At 36.1% G+C, this 18,865-nt stretch overlaps 1 protein-coding gene across 1 annotated transcript; it reads right to left on the bottom strand.

The window, feature by feature from the left end:
- Window positions 1-3,139: 3,139 nt before the first annotated feature.
- Window positions 3,140-9,616, bottom strand: TY3BG_4 (Transposon Ty3-G Gag-Pol polyprotein). The gene has a single exon (XM_051208416.1). It carries the CDS (start codon window positions 7,594-7,596, stop codon window positions 6,850-6,852), a length of 747 nt encoding a protein of 248 aa, XP_051064438.1. The 5' UTR covers window positions 7,597-9,616; the 3' UTR covers window positions 3,140-6,849.
- Between the last annotated feature and the right edge of the window lie 9,249 nt (window positions 9,617-18,865).

Genomic DNA, 18,865 nt, shown 5'->3' with positions numbered 1-18,865 from the left:
AATCTAACATAACATGTTACATCTATAACTTGCTTATCATAATATTATCAATGCATTTACAAAGAACAAAAATTAACCAATCAAAGTAGAAAGGAATATCTATAACCAATCAAATCAATTTCTATATTATAAAACAGATTAAAGAATAAGGATTATAATTTATAGTTGATGGTTAGGGTTAAGAACTAGATTTGAGGTTTTCATCACGAACTGATATCAACTAAAATGCCAAGACGCTATTAAACCAAATGGTTAAATGAATTTCGCGCCAACAAAACAATAATATTACAAAATAAATAGATTTTACATATTTAATGGGTTTGTTGTAAATTTTCTACTGTATTGTCTGTAAATAGAAGACATCTACACACAGAAATGCATCCTCTATAGATAGAGATCATCCGCTTTCTTGAAATCTTATAAGGATGAAAAAATTGATTTTGAAGAGTCTCCATGATATTCTTGATTAAGATTAAAGTTTTCATTACGAATTGACACTAGCTACAATACAAAAGTGTATGAATGAATTGCATGCAAAAATGCAAGAGGCGCTAGCCGATTCTTACATGAAATATAATCAAAGCAGATGAATGTTTGTTTCAGAGTGACAGGTTTACGGTTAGGATTTAAAGATGTTGTCAACATGCCAGAAACAAAATTGAACATTTGTTACCATAGTATTATCCTTTTAGTTCTATGGTGATAAGAAGTGATATTCTTCTATCACTTTAAATGTTTTGAACATCAAACAAAAGTATTTCTTCTATTACTCGTAGTAAGTAATATTTGAATTTCGCTTAGAATTCTAGAAGTCGTATACTTGATTCTTGATTCTGACTGGTTCGTTCCTAAAGCTTAATTTGACTACCATAGGGATGAGGTTAAAAACAGCATGATAAATATTTAGCTAGTTCTTAGTCGATCAGAAAGGAACCTTTGCCAGTGAATGGCATATGGGAAAGAAAACAATAATATTAAAAAGTGTTAACAGATCTTATCTACTTAATAGAACTATTGAAGTTTCCTACAATTGATCCCGTTTGTAAATCGAGAAAACAACGACATGTAGATTCGCCCGGACGGATATAAATTATCTGTTTCCTCAAAACTTTATAAGGTTGAAATTAGACTTTTAGCAGTCAACACATTATTCTTGGTTATGGTTAAGCTTTTAGAGAAAAGATTTAGTATCTAAGGTTATGTTTCATGGGATATAAATGAAGTGCATGTACTTAAAATCTAAATTACTGAAGGGGAAAGAGTGTGTAACTATGGTATCTGTATAGAATAATAATTGTTTTCTTCATAGTCAAGCACGTAATTTCAACTTCAATATACAAAACATTCGAGTGAATTCACTTTGCTCTTTATCTTCAGTTCTGGTTCAATCGTGACATTTGGAATACGTACGGGTTAGCTCTGGAAATTAATAGTTTGTACATTATGTGATTAAGAAAACGAATATATCATTTAGTGATGAATTGAATTTCCCATTCAGTTTACTGATTTGACAAACTATATACAGATACATGAAGTTACTGAATAACTGCTAGCTCAATTCATTCAAACTTGTTGATTGACCAATCATTTAAGATGATGTATAATTTATTATGATTGTTGTAAATATAATCTAATTAGAGCTTGGTGAATAAATCAGTTTTCAATTACAGTCTCATTTTCTTCACTGCATCAACAAAACAGTTTCTTTAATTTTCTGTAAATAACAGATAGCAGTTATTCCCCAGTTGTAGTCAACAGGGTACTAGTATCGATTATCAGTACTTAGTTTAGGTCATTACTTTAACAAATCAGTTTTGTTTCAAGTCATTACGTAAACTATCAACCTTTTGAAATACCTCAATGACTCAAAAATTTAGTAAATATATAGAACTTGTTAATGGTATTATTTGACAATGATGAACAAGCTATCATTCAAAATGGTAAGGTGTTTATAATTAACAGAAGGGATAGTTTTCAATCGAATACAAGTTTACTTGAAAATTATTGACTGTTCTTTTGATCCACTGAATTAAATCATTAAGATAAACATTAAAAGTCGTTAAAAAGCTATTCAGCAGCTTCAGTAAAAATGAACTCACTGAACTTGAGAAGTTTTCCATAAAATAGACAGAAATGAAGCTTGATTAGATGTTTTGTGTTTATTTATTACCTACAAAACAATTCAGATACCCATCAGCAACATACAGCCTGGGTCAAGCTTCCTTATCCGATTAGCACAGAAAGATGAAAATAACAGAAGAGATATAAATTATGTAGCAGTAATGAGAAAAAAACTAATTTTGGGAACATGATTTAAAAAGACAGTGAAAGGGTTTGTATGAAACAAAACCAGGAGTCAACATCGAGAGGAAGATAAAGAGTAGATACATCTGCATCATTGTGAATGATTTCAAGCCAATGTCACCTTACTTCTCCATCCACGAATGGTGGTTATCATGCAGATCCCAACCATTCAATCTGCACCTACCTACATAGTCCAAACAAATAGTTAATGATTTCATAGGCTGATATCTTAACCCAGTCCTAGTTGAATAGTTTTTCATAATAACTGATTTTATAATATATTTCGTTAGTTAGTCAATAATGGTATATTATGGGATCTGTTTGAGGATTGGTTCTATGAACAAATAATCAATTTTTACACATTGTTCGTTATAGAAGTTTTCCATATTACCGATTTCCATCATAACACTTGTCTTGAAACTTCCGACCATTTTCACAAAATACCATCCCTCATTCAATAGCCATTCCAAACAGTTGAATATTAACTGTAGGACAAAACTGTAGAGAAATTGGAAGTTCTTATGATGTACACAAATAAAAAGGAAATATTATTTCATAAGCGTCAAATAGACGTGATACTGAATATTTCTGTCGTTTTGCATATTTTCACTACTTACTTTCTCTAAATCTAGTTTATCTTTTCCCCTAAACTTATGGTTGCTACTTCATCTTATTATCAGTAATATAATTCATTTACAAAAAACTTACGATTATTTACAACATTCATTTAGATACTTGCGGAGCTCACCTGAATTCAACTAATCTATATTGTACTAATGCAAAGATGAGAAATTTTTTTCACTGAAGATATTTAAATCTAGAATTCCTGATGACTGTTTATCATTATTTTCTCTTTCAGTTGCTTAGATAGTTTCGAAGGACAGAGACTAAAATTTATGGATGAACCAATTACATAGAAGATAACGAGTTCTGGACTTTGGCATGAGATACATTCATCTATTTGGCTAAATGGTGTTTTATCATTTTAGCTGGTGTCAATTCGTGATGAAACCTCACACTGGTTTATAACCCTCATTTAGCCCTAATAAATAGGTGAACATTCTCAAAGTCTTTTCAACGTCGGCCAAACGTCGTTTCACCGTTTCAAGGTCAAACGTACACTGAACCTTAGTTGCCATACTTTTGGCAACATAAAAAAACTGAATAATTTTTAATATTTGTCTAAAAAAGTACTGTATGCTTTTATATTATTTGACATTTTACAAATAAATGTACCCGTCCTCAAAATATTTTGTTCGTGTGCATAGCAATACACAAAAATTAATTGTCATGATTAATATGTGATATCGGTCATATTTTGAAGAGTGTAATTACACCATTGTTGGGAACGTTAGATCCCTAGAACTCACTTGGGAAAGGACATAATTTTGTAATTTTATTCAGAAAATTTGAATTTCTTTGTTTTCGTGCCAAAGGCGCTCTTCTCACTTTCATGTCGTATTACACACTGGGAAATATCTTAAATGCTATTGGTCCGTCGTGTCTTTTAGTATGCTATTTGGTAACTCTCCCCAAGGACGGTTTTGTACTGTATATATACGTTTTGAATTGTGTTTGTTGTTATAGCTCGTTTCTGGCTGTTTGCAGAATATACTTCCCCATTACAAGCTTGGACTTCTCCCTCTAGTTAGCGGGGCTGGGACGCATCAATAGCTAGCTTACTGGTCTTTGATCACCGAATCTTGTTTCTCGTTCGCAGATCAAGTGAACTCGTGATAGCTTCAACCCTAGCAATCATCTTTAAGAGATTTCATATTTTTCATTATTAGACGAGGCAATGTCTTTTTATTACTACAAAATTATACGATCTAACCTCAGTGAGATTATTTACCATCCTACAATCTGAAGTACCACGAGATATACCTCTTCTACAAACACCATGGATTGAGTAGTCTGTCTCGTGAACTGCCATGGATTATGTGAAAAGATAGTGGTTGGTCTCCAAGACCGGATTCTTATAAGTAAACATGTTTCGAATTTAATAAGTCTCTCTGTAATTAATGAATGAACAAGTTAGATTTGTAGCGGTAAACGAATCCCAAAAACCAATAGCGTTGTAAGTCTTCGACATTTGATGCCGGCCGCATCAGTCTTAATGGACCCACCTATGTGAAAGCACTCGGTCACGCTTCCGCACCAGATCACGGGTGGTTACGCCATGCGTCACATTTCCTACAACAGCTTACCAGCTTAGATTGATTATTTCTTTATATATCGATGGCCTATCAAAAATATCTTCGAACCTCTTCACTTCTGACTTTTGGTTTAATTGGGTTGGCATATTTCGATTATAAGAGGTGCTACTGGTTAAGGCATTTTCGATCTCCAAATACTTCTGGCATCTTTAGATTTAAGACAGCATCCTTTAGACTTTCACTCATACATGTGACTAATTAGTATTCAAGCATCATATTTAATAGCAGTTTGTAGTGATAACCCTAACTTTGATTCATAACCTTAACTCCTGATTCTAATTTCCCACACTAATTCACAAATCTATTATAAACTATTAAGCGATTGAAGTTTCTCATTGTCGACTTGGATAAAGTTCGACTCAATTTGCTAGCCACTGCCAATAACCCTAGGCTGAATCTACACGGCAACTTGAACACAGAGGAAAAGCCGCGAAATGTAAAACAAAAGACTGTTATAAGGATTTGCTCGATTTCCAAAATTAATCGAAATGATTTGAGAACACATCATATTTTATGTAATTTATTTCGTTGGATTAACAATCAGATTTGTATAAACTAAACTGAGTTGTATTTAACAACAAGAATTAAATGAGTTTCTGAATGGACATACATAATCCATCTTAAGATATGGATACGTGTCACACACGGTTGGGAAAAAATCAACTTCCTATTTCATTCACATTCCTATTGATTAAACTATTACTCGCCATATGCAACTTGATATCGCTCAGGGTTGTCCATAATTTGTAATTTCACTGAGCAACAGATAACACCAGGTTGTAGTGTGGCGTCGAGTCGCGGTTGACTATGGTCACCACTACAGGAAGGCTACGTGACAGTTAACCAATGAGATTCCTCGTAAGCCAAATATTAGAAGGCAGTTGATAGTTGTAGTCGAGATGTATTTGTGGGCGACCTGTGGAGATACGACTGAGAAACTTATTTTGTAAATAGTTTTTAATATTATTTGTAGTTGTTTTGTCAATTTTTCACTGTATGTACATTTATCATTAAATGACTGTGCGTGTTGTTTTAGTCAATGACCTTGAACACTTTTTCCGTTGTGATACTACATAGCGTGACACACTTTTGGTTGTTCGCAAATACACTATTACACACACACGCTGCTTGTTCTATTCTCACGCGTTATCAAGCTTATCGCATTCTAAATCAAATATTATCCACATTTTAGACTGTTGTGCCATATCTACTACACCCTACGTCAAAGAAACTTACTGGAGTTATATTTACCTCATTGGAATTATTACTCATTTATAATTGTGGATTTTTGGGACCAAAACTCAACGGAACACGCAACAACTAGCTGATTTAAGTAACGTCCCTGAACTTTTATTTTGTGTTGCTAATTTATAAATTGTTATTGTTACATTAACTTTTGGACGTAATAACTTTATCGCTAATTTTTGGTTATTATACTTTTTGGTCCACCACAATTATTTGGTGAACCTCGATTTTTTTATAGACATCTAATATATATATCTACATATTTTTTTTAATTATTATTATTAATTGGCACGACACCATTTTTTGTTTTTGACATTATGAACTCTCCTAATAAACTTATCGATATAGATAGCCCATCAACCAACCCCTTTCATTCATCACAGCCAGAAGATAATGTTTTAAACTCGATCAACGCTATTTCTGAACTAAGATTACCAACATACGGTGTCAACAACCCTAGAATTTGGTTTGCTCAAGTTGAGGCACTATTTTTGGCGGGGGTATACGTTCGCAGGCGACTAAATATGCCCACGTCGTCGGTGCACTACCTATAGAAGTAGCAACGGAAGTTGGTGACCTAATTGACAACGTACCGGAAACTGACCCTTATGACAAGATAAAAGCTGCAGTAATCCAACGCACATCGCTGTCAGACGAAAAACGTTTACAACAACTGCTTACCTCGTGCGAGCTAAGGGATAAGAGACCTTCACAGTTACTCCGACACATGCGACAGCCAGCCGGCCCATACAAATTAGACGAGACGCTGCTTAAGCAAATGTGGTTACAAAGGTTACCACATAATGTTAGACAAATTCTCAGTATTTCAGGAACTTCTGTCACTCTCGACGACTTAGTTGATATGGCTGATAAGATGATGGAAATATATCCCGATAGTCGGGGAATTAACGCGGTACAATCCTCTAGTAGAGACGCTATGAACCCCCTCTTGACATCCAACAACAAATAACACAGTTAACACAGCAGCTAGCATCACTGCAGGCGACTATTTCCACCATCCATTCTCGACCCCCCAGATCTACATCCAGAAGGAGATCAGTATCCAGACATCGTCTTAGGTCACCTAAGCGGGCAGCCGGAATTTGTTGGTATCATTCGAATTATGGTGAGAAAGCACGTCGTTGCATCTCGAAGGATTGATGACGACGCCATGTTTTTTAAAACGATCAAAAAGGATCTGGATATGTTGGATATGCTCTCCTAAAGATGAGCTTGCAATCAGAACGTCATCGATGTAGGCAAACACGAAATCAAGGACTCTTGTTACGTTATTGATGAAGCGTTGGAATGTCTGCGCAGGGTTTTTTAGTCCGAATGGCATCCTTAGAAACTCAAACAAACCAAAAGGTGTTATTATGGCTGTTTTCTCAATGTCTTCCGGTGCCATTGGAATTTGGTGATATGCTCGCACTAGGTCGAGCTTCGAAAAAATGCATTTACCGTGTAGGTTTAATGAAAAATCATGTATATGCGGAATTGGGTACTTGTCGGGAATGGTTTGATTGTTTAATCGTCGATAGTCACCACACGGACGCCAATCTGGGTCCTTCTTTAGTACCATGTGTAACGGCGAGGCCCAAGGGCTGTTGGATGGTCTGATAATACCAAGTTGCATCATATGTTCGAATTCTATTTTAGCTACTTGCAACTTGCTTGGCGGTAGTCTCCTCGCCCTGGCGCTAATAGGTGGGCCGGTGGTAATGATGTGGTGTTGCACCTGATGTGAATTACATTCCTTTTGATAATCTGATTTCGTGATGCATTCGTATTCTGACAGAATGTCATTGAAAACGTTGTTCACAGGCTTCATTATTCGCACACCATGGATTTAACAGTCGTTGGAAGGTGTACCATCTACCTGTAAACGTGTATTTGCATCGATCAATCTCTTCTTAGTCATATCTACTAACAAGTTGTACGCACTAAGGAAGTCGGCTCCGAGGATGGGTCGTTTGACATGAGCAACTATGAAAACCCATGTAAATCTTCTGCGGAGTCCGAGGTCTAATATAAGTGATTGCTCACCGTACGTTTTGATAATTGATTCATTAGCCGCTACTAAGGACAATTTAGTGCTTGTCGTAAGTTGTCTGCGTGAGAGATGGAGTGGGATGATGCTGATTTCTGCTCCAGTATCGGCTAAAAAGTCTGAGCCAGAAATACGATCCCTGATGTGGAAGAGGCGGCTAACATGTTGGCCAGTAACAGCTGCCGCCATTACTGTCTGGCCACTTCGTTTCCCTGATGGTCTGGCTTGTTTGTCGTGAAGTTGCACGGTTTTGTGCAACGACGTGCTTTCTCACCATAATTCGAATGATACCAACAAATTCCGGCTGCCCGCTTAGGTGACCTAAGACGATGTCTGGATACTGATCTCCTTCTGGATGTAGATCTGGGGGGTCGAGAATGGATGGTGGAAATAGTCGCCTGCAGTGATGCTAGCTGCTGTGTTAACTGTGTTATTTGTTGTTGGATGTCAAGAGGGGGGTTCATAGCGTCTCTACTAGAGGATTGTACCGCGTTAATTCCCCGACTATCGGGATATATTTCCATCATCTTATCAGCCATATCAACTAAGTCGTCGAGAGTGACAGAAGTTCCTGAAATACTGAGAATTTGTCTAACATTATGTGGTAACCTTTGTAACCACATTTGCTTAAGCAGCGTCTCGTCTAATTTGTATGGGCCGGCTGGCTGTCGCATGTGTCGGAGTAACTGTGAAGGTCTCTTATCCCTTAGCTCGCACGAGGTAAGCAGTTGTTGTAAACGTTTTTCGTCTGACAGCGATGTGCGTTGGATTACTGCAGCTTTTATCTTGTCATAAGGGTCAGTTTCCGGTACGTTGTCAATTAGGTCACCAACTTCCGTTGCTACTTCTATAGGTAGTGCACCGACGACGTGGGCATATTTAGTCGCCTGCGAACGTATACCCCCGCCAAAAATAGTGCCTCAACTTGAGCAAACCAAATTCTAGGGTTGTTGACACCGTATGTTGGTAATCTTAGTTCAGAAATAGCGTTGATCGAGTTTAAAACATTATCTTCTGGCTGTGATGAATGAAAGGGGTTGGTTGATGGGCTATCTATATCGATAAGTTTATTAGGAGAGTTCATAATGTCAAAAACAAAAAATGGTGTCGTGCCAATTAATAATAATAATTAAAAAAAATATGTAGATATATATATTAGATGTCTATAAAAAAAATCGAGGTTCACCAAATAATTGTGGTGGACCAAAAAGTATAATAACCAAAAATTAGCGATAAAGTTATTACGTCCAAAAGTTAATGTAACAATAACAATTTATAAATTAGCAACACAAAATAAAAGTTCAGGGACGTTACTTAAATCAGCTAGTTGTTGCGTGTTCCGTTGAGTTTTGGTCCCAAAAATCCACAATTATAAATGAGTAATAATTCCAATGAGGTAAATATAACTCCAGTAAGTTTCTTTGACGTAGGGTGTAGTAGATATGGCACAACAGTCTAAAATGTGGATAATATTTGATTTAGAATGCGATAAGCTTGATAACGCGTGAGAATAGAACAAGCAGCGTGTGTGTGTAATAGTGTATTTGCGAACAACCAAAAGTGTGTCACGCTATGTAGTATCACAACGGAAAAAGTGTTCAAGGTCATTGACTAAAACAACACGCACAGTCATTTAATGATAAATGTACATACAGTGAAAAATTGACAAAACAACTACAAATAATATTAAAAACTATTTACAAAATAAGTTTCTCAGTCATATCTCCACAGATCTCATGATATTAAAACAATACCGAGATCGTGCCAGGTTACAAGTGTGGTTACTGAGCGTAAACGAATTCATGCGAGGTCACAATCAACGAAAGAATGTATGTGATTTGGTACAGCTAAACAAACGAGCATAGTAAAACAATCACTGGTACAATTGGCTACAATAATAATTGTTTCCATTACACCAATCGCGTTCCCTTGATAAAAGTTGGTGACTACAATGTAAACACAGTTGACCATGGCTCAAAACATTTATCGAATAAAACTGTTATTCGAAATTTATAGACAGATGATAAAATATTATATGGTTCAGGCTGTTTCGGATACGTAGAACCTTTTTTAGTTATATAAGCGGCGGATTTACAATTTGTCTAATTTCGTACATCCGAATAATGAACAGTACATTAATTGGGGTTTAATGAGCTTATTTATATCACAGACGTTTTATTGCTCAGTGTAGCTGGTTGCTATGGCTCAAGACTTTCATATTCTATGATTATTGTTCTCAGGTTAATTATAACAAATATAGGATTACGGCAGAGACCCTGTGCTCAACAGTATTGTAGGAGTTAGGCTAACTTGGAAGTTTCTTTGTATTCTGGCAGGAAAGAGTTATCAATATTTGACAGTTAGTTGGTGGTTATTTTCAATCCGCCCGAATGCTGAATATCACGACAGCCGTAGGTTATCAGTATAGCAATCGGCCAAGCCTGAAGAACAAACCAGAGCAGAATCCAGGCGTACCACAAAGGGAATCAACAACTTCCACAAAACCGGAAACATTGTTGTTTAAAAGTTCAACTATACGACAATGCAAACAAAAAATCGAGGTTCACCAAATAATTGTGGTGGACCAAAAAGTATAATAACCAATTTGGTTGATGTTAGACACTAACACCATTGGATGCCGGCTCAGTGGTCTAATGGTTAAGTGCTCAGGCGCGAAGCCAGTAGGTCCTGGGTTCGAATCCCGCGGGGTGCGGGATCGTGGATGCGCACTGCTGAGGAATCCCATACTAGGACGAAACGGCCGTCCATTGCTTTCAGGTTTCCAACGGTGGTCTAACATCAATTAATTCATGATCTCAACCAAAAACTAACATTTTCGATAGATCTACTGTATGGAAGAGAGAAATGTTAACCACAAGATTTGAACATGGATTCGGAGTATATTACACATTCTCGGCAAACTACTTATACCATATTCGAGCATAAAGGATAACTTGACCTAAAAGTCTTCTCAGGAATGATTACTGGACAACTTATGAGTTTTCACATTATGCCATAATGCTCTTGACACATACAGAATAAAACAGGTATGCCCTCTCCAAAAATAGTGTAGCTTCCTGGTAGTTACCGTAAGTGCTTCGAATTTGTAGTGACTCACATTTATCACGAGAACACGACTGGTTTAATAAAAACAATTATTATTATAACCAACTGTACCAGTGTTTGTTTGACTGTACTAATGACAGCTATATTGTGCTTCCATTCTTATTCTTACACTTTGATTGTGACTTCGCGCGAATTCGGTTACGTTCTGTAACCAAGCTTGTATCCTGGCACGATCTCGGTATCCTTTCGATGCCACGAGATCGCCAGCGAATATATCTCGACTTGGTCCATTAACTACCTTCTGATATTTGGCTTCTCGGAGATTTTATGGATTTCTTTGGTTACGTTCAACCTTCGCCTTCTGATTTACTTGGCACGTGTTTCTTGGTAGCGGTGTTCATAGTTAATCCCAACTTGACAACACGCAACAAATTCATGACGGACTACTAGTTAGTCATCTACAGTGCACTAACGAGCATTTCCAGTTCAACTTACAGAACAGTAATTTTTGTGGACGATTCGATCTCTTCTGTAGAATAAGTTTGTAGTGGCATTGGACAATAGCCACACAATCCACAAAGCTGTGAACACGAGACTACTCAGAAAATAGATATTCAATATTTAACGCGGAAAAATACCTAACGATGGAGAAGGCGCGAAGAATGAATTGAATGGACTGGAGTTGATCGAGTGGCATGGATCGGCCATGCAGGCGTGGTCTTTGCTGAATGTTACCTTATATCTTCTATTCATATTAAATATATTGTTCTTTCTCTGGCCTAACCTTGTTCTACATCATGTATTGGTAATTGATACGATACAGTGAGTTGGTGTAGCCGATGGTGTGACTTCCACGTAAGATCTTATAGATTAGGCAGTTATATCATGACAAATCTACAAATTTAGGATTAGGTCTATTATTAGAGCAGTACTAATATCATAGTAGACCATAGTTCTACATTGGTGAGCCCAACTAAAGAAACGCAACCTATTATTATTAATCCTTATTTCCACCTTAACCTTCTTAATCGGTTTTTATTTTAGTATACCCAGTATTCTAATAGTCCTTTGATTAATGGTCACATATATTATCGTAATGTTATATCTATTAGTTCACATAACTTACTAGCTCAATCGATAATAAAAGTTGATCATCTATATCAACTAATCAGCTTTAATAGCATTTACCTGCTTCAGCGACATAGACTTGTTTAAACATCAAGCTCTAGCAAATATGACCTTTTAATAGCGTAAATATACATTGACTAACAATGCAATCAAGGATTGAATAGTTATCTGGATCTAATTCTTAGTGTTCCTTCGCTTTACACATCCTGTTTTCAGCTATGCACTATCCTGTAATATCTTTTCTTCCGACCACTGCCTGCCTAATTTCATATTCTCGAGTTCCATTGCCAAACAACAAGGGTGACACTTCTCCAAAAAATACGGTGAGTTCCAGCTATAAGTTTTCTGCAATCATAAAGTCATTTTAGACGACTCGTTCAATGGCAACCACACAATTATCTGGATTCATTCGATTGTTCTGATCCGAGCGAGTGACAAAAACCTCAACAGCATCAAGCACCCTGGAATTAATTACCATATTGCATGTTTTTCCTGGGTTTTTTTGGATCATTACTACTCACGAGTGGCGTTGTATGTCGTCCACTGAATAATCTAATTTTCAAAAATAACCCAGACGAGTTCAACTATTTTACTTAATGATTTTTTGTACTTAACATGTATATGTCTTCCAGTTGTTTTTGCCATATATTTGTAAGTGTCCCTAGGCTAAATGCAGTAACTTCTTACGGAATGTTTATAACGCGTCATATTCCTGCCTGAAGTTTCACAAGCATTCTTAACTTTGAATTTATTTATCTGGTCATGTTCATTATTTTTAAATTGTCATATACGTCAATAACCTGCTTGTTAACCTGCCCCGAACATAAGTTACACTATGTCTTCATGTCTTCTAAATTTAGAAATCATCTGAATCGCCTTTAACATTTATCAATAAACCCATCGTAGTCGTTGTTGCTAATCGTATTTGGGTTTATGGATTAGCCTGAAATGCGAATAGTTTAGATAATAAGATTGAAAATTTAGGTACTATCAACTGCACTAGTAAAATAACTAAATCCTCAGGTAGCTGTTGGTTAAACAAACGTTTCAAATCAAAACTCCATTGCCTATTAGAATTAACACTAAACGAATATTTCTGAATTGAAATTTATAATTAAATTATGCGTCTCGGATTCTTTAACGTTATAAATTTCTGATAATTTCGAATCACCTAAAGCAACAATACCTATTTTCCACTGACTAATCCACAATCAACACTATAACTAGTTAAATTTAATAGTTTCAGGATATCGTTGTAGGATCCAAACTACGGTTTGGATGGTGAAGAATAGCCTTCCGGGGACTTTAGACACGCGCCCTTTCCCGTCAAAATCAAAACAAGTAATCGGGTAAATAGCGGTTCTATAATTCATCATAAATTTAAATGTAAATCGTTACCTAAACAAATATTACCACCCGGCTATTCAACCAATGACTGTTCAATCAATCAAATCTAAATTACAATAAATAAAGAAGTTGATAGAAGATGAGGAAAAATTACCAGTTACAACAAATGAACGTTATTCTATCCTGACTGGACAGATCACACACAACAGGAGGAACAAATCAATATGGCTACCGCCAAGAACAAGTGCCAAGTAAAACAACACAGATGCAGTTCAGGAAGAAACACAAACTTAGTGAATGCGTAAGAAAAACAAAAACTATAATAGAAAGTACAAGTATTTAACAATTCAAATGTAATCAAAGAACAACAGTGTACAACTAAGGTGATCAATAGGAACAAAGTACAAGTATATACATGGAGGGATTTTCACCAACACACAAAACATTCAAAATGGATCTTACAGTCGTCATAAAGCATTGTCATGACTTGACAATCACATAATATGACTGATATAATTAATGAAGCTATTAACAAAATCGGTCAGCAAATTGACTAGTGTTGTTTTTCTTTTATCTTCATTCACTACAGATGATTACAGTGTGTTTCTCTATCAGTTGTTCATTCAGTAAATATCTCAAAACCTTGTCAGTCTAATTGATGGTTTAGCGACACAATCATGCATGCAAATAATCAGTATAAGCAGTCGAGCAAATCTCCTGCAAACTGAAAACATCAATGTCGAATTTACCCCAACACTGACTAAGGTTCAAGCCATTATCATAGACATGAGTTGCGAGTGTACTCGCCTTGGTTACAACTTATGTTCTCCCTGATAATCACATGAGCATCACTCACTACTTAATCATCTTTTGAAAACTTATTTAGCCAAGTCCATCTTGCAACACCACATCACTTAGTAATATGACACATAGGCTTAACTGATTTCAATAACTTATAACCACTATATCTCAGTTAAATCGTGTTCCGCCTTATGATAAACTGCATACTTCCAACTAACTTGTATGCCCATCAGCCGGCAAGTATAAATATAAATAAATAGTCTATTGCAGATCAGAACATTGAGTCTAGAGCATGTCTTTTACGAACACACTCATGTTTAACGATTTTTTCCTAGCTATCTGTCCAAAATCCATATAATTATCACTCACGTATTTAAATTTTGTCTTGATAACCATTCATGTGTATTAGTAATATTACTAAATTCTATCACGGTCAAGTAAAAATGAGGTTGAGAAAATCTCCCCGTAACTAAATAAAACGTATCAAACTAACAGGAACACTAGTCGGAATTCTTCTCCACGGTATACTTTTGTTCCTTCAGTTAGCCCACTAATACAGATGCATTTGGAATTCACATCATATGGACAACTTACCGGCATAATCGTTATTTGATTTCATAATTTAAACCAAAACTAATACCAATATTAATATTTCTGCGACATTCATTACTTTAATACTTCTAAACACAAAATACTTACTACCTATACGTTAAGTTATTAACCAACGGCTATTAGCACGCATCGTTTTATTATTATTATTATTGTTATGCCATTCTTTATAGTTCAAATAATCTTCACCCAAATTCTCATTTCAAGCGTTTTAAGCATGAAGGCAGATATTTTAAAATTATTACATGTATTTCCCGACCAAATGCTGCCGCTTTCTTTTTGATTTATCTTTCGGCTTACCAATACCCGGAGGATTCTTATTATCCTTGGTAACCTCCGGCGCGCGACGATCCCATCCAATTTGGTATCGAACCAACATCACGTTGATTCAGGTGGGAGAGTAGTGTAGTGGCATTGGACAATAGCCACACAATCCACAAAGCTGTGAACACGAGACTACTCAGAAAATAGATATTCAATATTTAACGCGGAAAAATACCTAACGATGGAGAAGGCGCGAAGAATGAATTGAATGGACTGGAGTTGATCGAGTGGCATGGATCGGCCATGCAGGCGTGGTCTTTGCTGAATGTTACCTTATATCTTCTATTCATATTAAATATATTGTTCTTTCTCTGGCCTAACCTTGTTCTACATCATGTATTGGTAATTGATACGATACAGTGAGTTGGTGTAGCCGATGGTGTGACTTCCACGTAAGATCTTATAGATTAGGCAGTTATATCATGACAAATCTACAAATTTAGGATTAGGTCTATTATTAGAGCAGTACTAATATCATAGTAGACCATAGTTCTACAAGTTCACCATTATATAGTTTGAAAAATATGAATTCAAACTTTAAGTATTTTTAATTCAAATGAGTATTCACTTCATGACAAACATGTAGATCCAGTGAGGACTAGTTGGACAGGTAGTTATCATTCAGATGTCGAAGATACCTTCACTAATTTTAATTACGTTGATAACTCTGAAATGTGGATAAGTGAATACTGAATTGCTTAGAAGGCCTAATGCACTTGCAAATGAATCAGAAGTATTCTGTGAATACATAGGGAGAAATCATGTACGTTGTGTATTTGTTAAATGACGTTTACACCTGATCGATTTCAAAAGTGAGTCATCGTATTCGAAGGTTGTAAAAATAAGTTACAGTATAAGTTATCAGTTATTGTGATTAATTCAGATAATTTGAAACTTCAAACTTTGTCAGTTGGAATTAGTGAACTATTTGTTCCTCAGAAGAGGCGAATACTGAGTTTCAGAGTACTGATTTAAATTTATTTTCCAAACACTAAGACCAAAGAAAAGAATGAGTGTGCGGGATGCAACTTTTGTCACCGACCGCCAGTCAAACCATCGTATGCTGAACAATAATCGTTACCAATAAATAAGTTACAGAATAGTCTGCTAGTTACTGGCAGCAAAAAATGATATTGCTACCCTGGATTGCTACATTGATATGGTTCTTATGTAACCATGGTGAACTCACCGACTGGTCAACGTGATGGATGGATGGAAATTATGCTGTAAGACTATGTCCCACCCTAACCCCCTTACAGCGCACCGGCTATAGATTCGGCGCTCTTAGGAATAATAAGTAAGAGTTGTTTTTCAGTCCGATTTCCTTTTTAGATGCTCTCTCTTTTCAAGGTAAAGGAACAAATGCAAGAGTCTTTTCGGATAAGATCTCAACTAAATACTAAAAATATTTTTTGAACAGCCATAACGTCAGTTTATCCAACATTCTGGAGAGAAACCGGAAGAATGGATAGGCTCTAATATGTTTCAGAGTACCAATGAAACAGGACACCATTAGTTGCACAAAACACGATGCCCAGATCCTTCCACCCCGTCATAACCCTTTGTTTATGAGCATGATTACATCTTTTTCCAATTAGAAAGTACTCTTCCCTGGGTTGAAGAAAACCCTAAAGGTGAAAGACATATTCGTTCGGAATTCTCGGTCGGATACCACTTTGATCAGCCCATTTGTGCGGATCGAAGCTTCCCTGAATCTTCTCTAATTTGAGCTGCTCTAAACCCATAATATTTGGATGGCTGTGGGAATAGTAGAGCAGAAATGTGTAGTTGGATACCTGTCAGGCTGGGAGTAATGATGTCGAAATCCCATAGCTACTGTTTAAATGATATGGTTAATACAAGGTGCATAATTCTGAGGTGTTGTATGATGGAATTAATATGCAAACTGATCGTTTCTGTAGCCACATAAATTACTGCTGAGCATTTCGAGTCACTTGTATGTCAGCCCAGCTGACCATAACTTGTTTGGTTCCATACGGATCATAGAGTTTTTTCATAGATTTTGGGTGAGTACTTTGTAGTACTAAATCTTCTTGCCTGATCCGTTTGTCCAATCTAAGTGGCAAGGATCTCAAGGACTCACTGAACGGAAAGCTGTTGGGGCCCAAATGCTTAAACATGGGGTGATTTGGGACAGGATCTAACGGCTTACATACATTATGCCATTATAACAAGATGTGATTACTTGGTTTCACCAAGAGAAAATAGTCATGCTCCTTGAAATGAAGTAAAATCATCAGCCTTAAGTTTGTGATCTTACTTGGGTTGTGTAGGGAAGCAGCACTAGTCCTGTGATCTTCTAGTATTATGATACATTTATCACATATGAGTGAGCTTATTTTTGCTTAAGGTTGTATACCGACATTAAAGCCAAGAGAGGAGGTTGTGTAAGGGTTATAGTATCGTTTCTCACAGCTTTTCGGAACTTTCAATTTGTTGTAGATGCAAAGGCGATAGTGTGCTCCACTTATAAGTCATTCTGAATGTTTGTAGATTTGGGATCAGGAACATCTCCTCAATAAGAAATCTTCACTTCCTTTCCTCTGAAGTCAATATTTTTAGGATTGATAATAGTTATAGGTTAGATATTACTAGTCTGTGTATATTCACTTTCATTTTGTGCTTTAAGCTCACCTAGTTGGAAGTGGATAGGACATACATTACAGAAATCACCAAACTGCATCACAAGGTATGGGCTAACTTGAAATCCTGAAGGGAAACGGAAAACAGACAAGCCGACTAACACACTACGTCGGAAATTAGAAACATATAAAAATGTTGAATAACAACCAGAAAGAACCGGAAAGGATTGCTCAGGACAGAGTTGGATGGAGAATGCTTGTAAGCGGCCCATGCTATTCCACTAGGAATAACAGGCGTAGGTAAATTTAAGTTCATCTGTGTGAATAACATTACTTTTAGTGTCATTGCAACAGTTTTGCCTTTCATTTTAAGTTTGTTAGGTTATACACGGTGACTTTGTGTTTGTTTGTTAACTTTGGTTGTTGATCAGTTAGATCTTAGTGCCTGGAGCCCAATTTGATATCTGTCTTCAGTTTTCATCGAAAACTATTTGTAATAACATCATGTAATATTAAAAGGGGTTATCGGAATGGAGTAAGTCTATCTTAAATGCGAACTAAATCTCAGTGTACGGAAATTGCATAGAACAGCTTTGTGACACATATTCAGTTGCTTTTTGCAGCTGTCGTTTTTTTATTTATATAAGACACCAAAACAGAGAACCAATATAATGTAATTACCCAATATCCTTTTGTAACGTTCGTGTTATTTAAAGCAAACTGACATTCCTTGAAAGGGGAGATCATTTTGTCACCGAATCTATTAGAGATATTCCGTGAATTAATGAAGGCGTTTCTGATAACCGTTAGGATGATAACGGCATTAATCAACTGATGTATATGTACTAGACGTTTAGTTTATCCATTATCTGCCGTAAGTTGGGGATGAAGCAATGTAATACATTTTATTATTGGTTAGTAGATTTCTCGCAAATGTTTTATTCTGGACGTTCTAACCTATTACTAAAAGTTTTCTAGAATTTCCACCTAGGGTATATCAGCTGATCTAACAGCGGGTTTAACTGGCGTTTAAAAGTCTGCAAAATTTAACTACACCTAATAACTCACAAAGACGGACAATAAACGGTCATTAAGTATTGTCTTAGCTGGTTTAGTTTAGTCAACTACAAAATCTTTCAGAACTTCCATCGGAAATATCTCTCATGCATAAA

The sequence above is a fragment of the Schistosoma haematobium genome, chromosome 7 (assembly GCF_000699445.3).
Source record: "Schistosoma haematobium chromosome 7, whole genome shotgun sequence".
In the NCBI taxonomy this organism is placed as follows: domain Eukaryota; kingdom Metazoa; phylum Platyhelminthes; class Trematoda; order Strigeidida; family Schistosomatidae; genus Schistosoma; species Schistosoma haematobium.
This window is presented reverse-complemented; position numbering and strand designations above follow the sequence as displayed.

Coding starts and splice junctions, on each gene's coding strand:
- TY3BG_4 (XM_051208416.1), bottom strand. CDS start 7,596: ATGAAGCCTGTGAACAACGTTTTCAATGACATTCTGTCAGAATACGAA.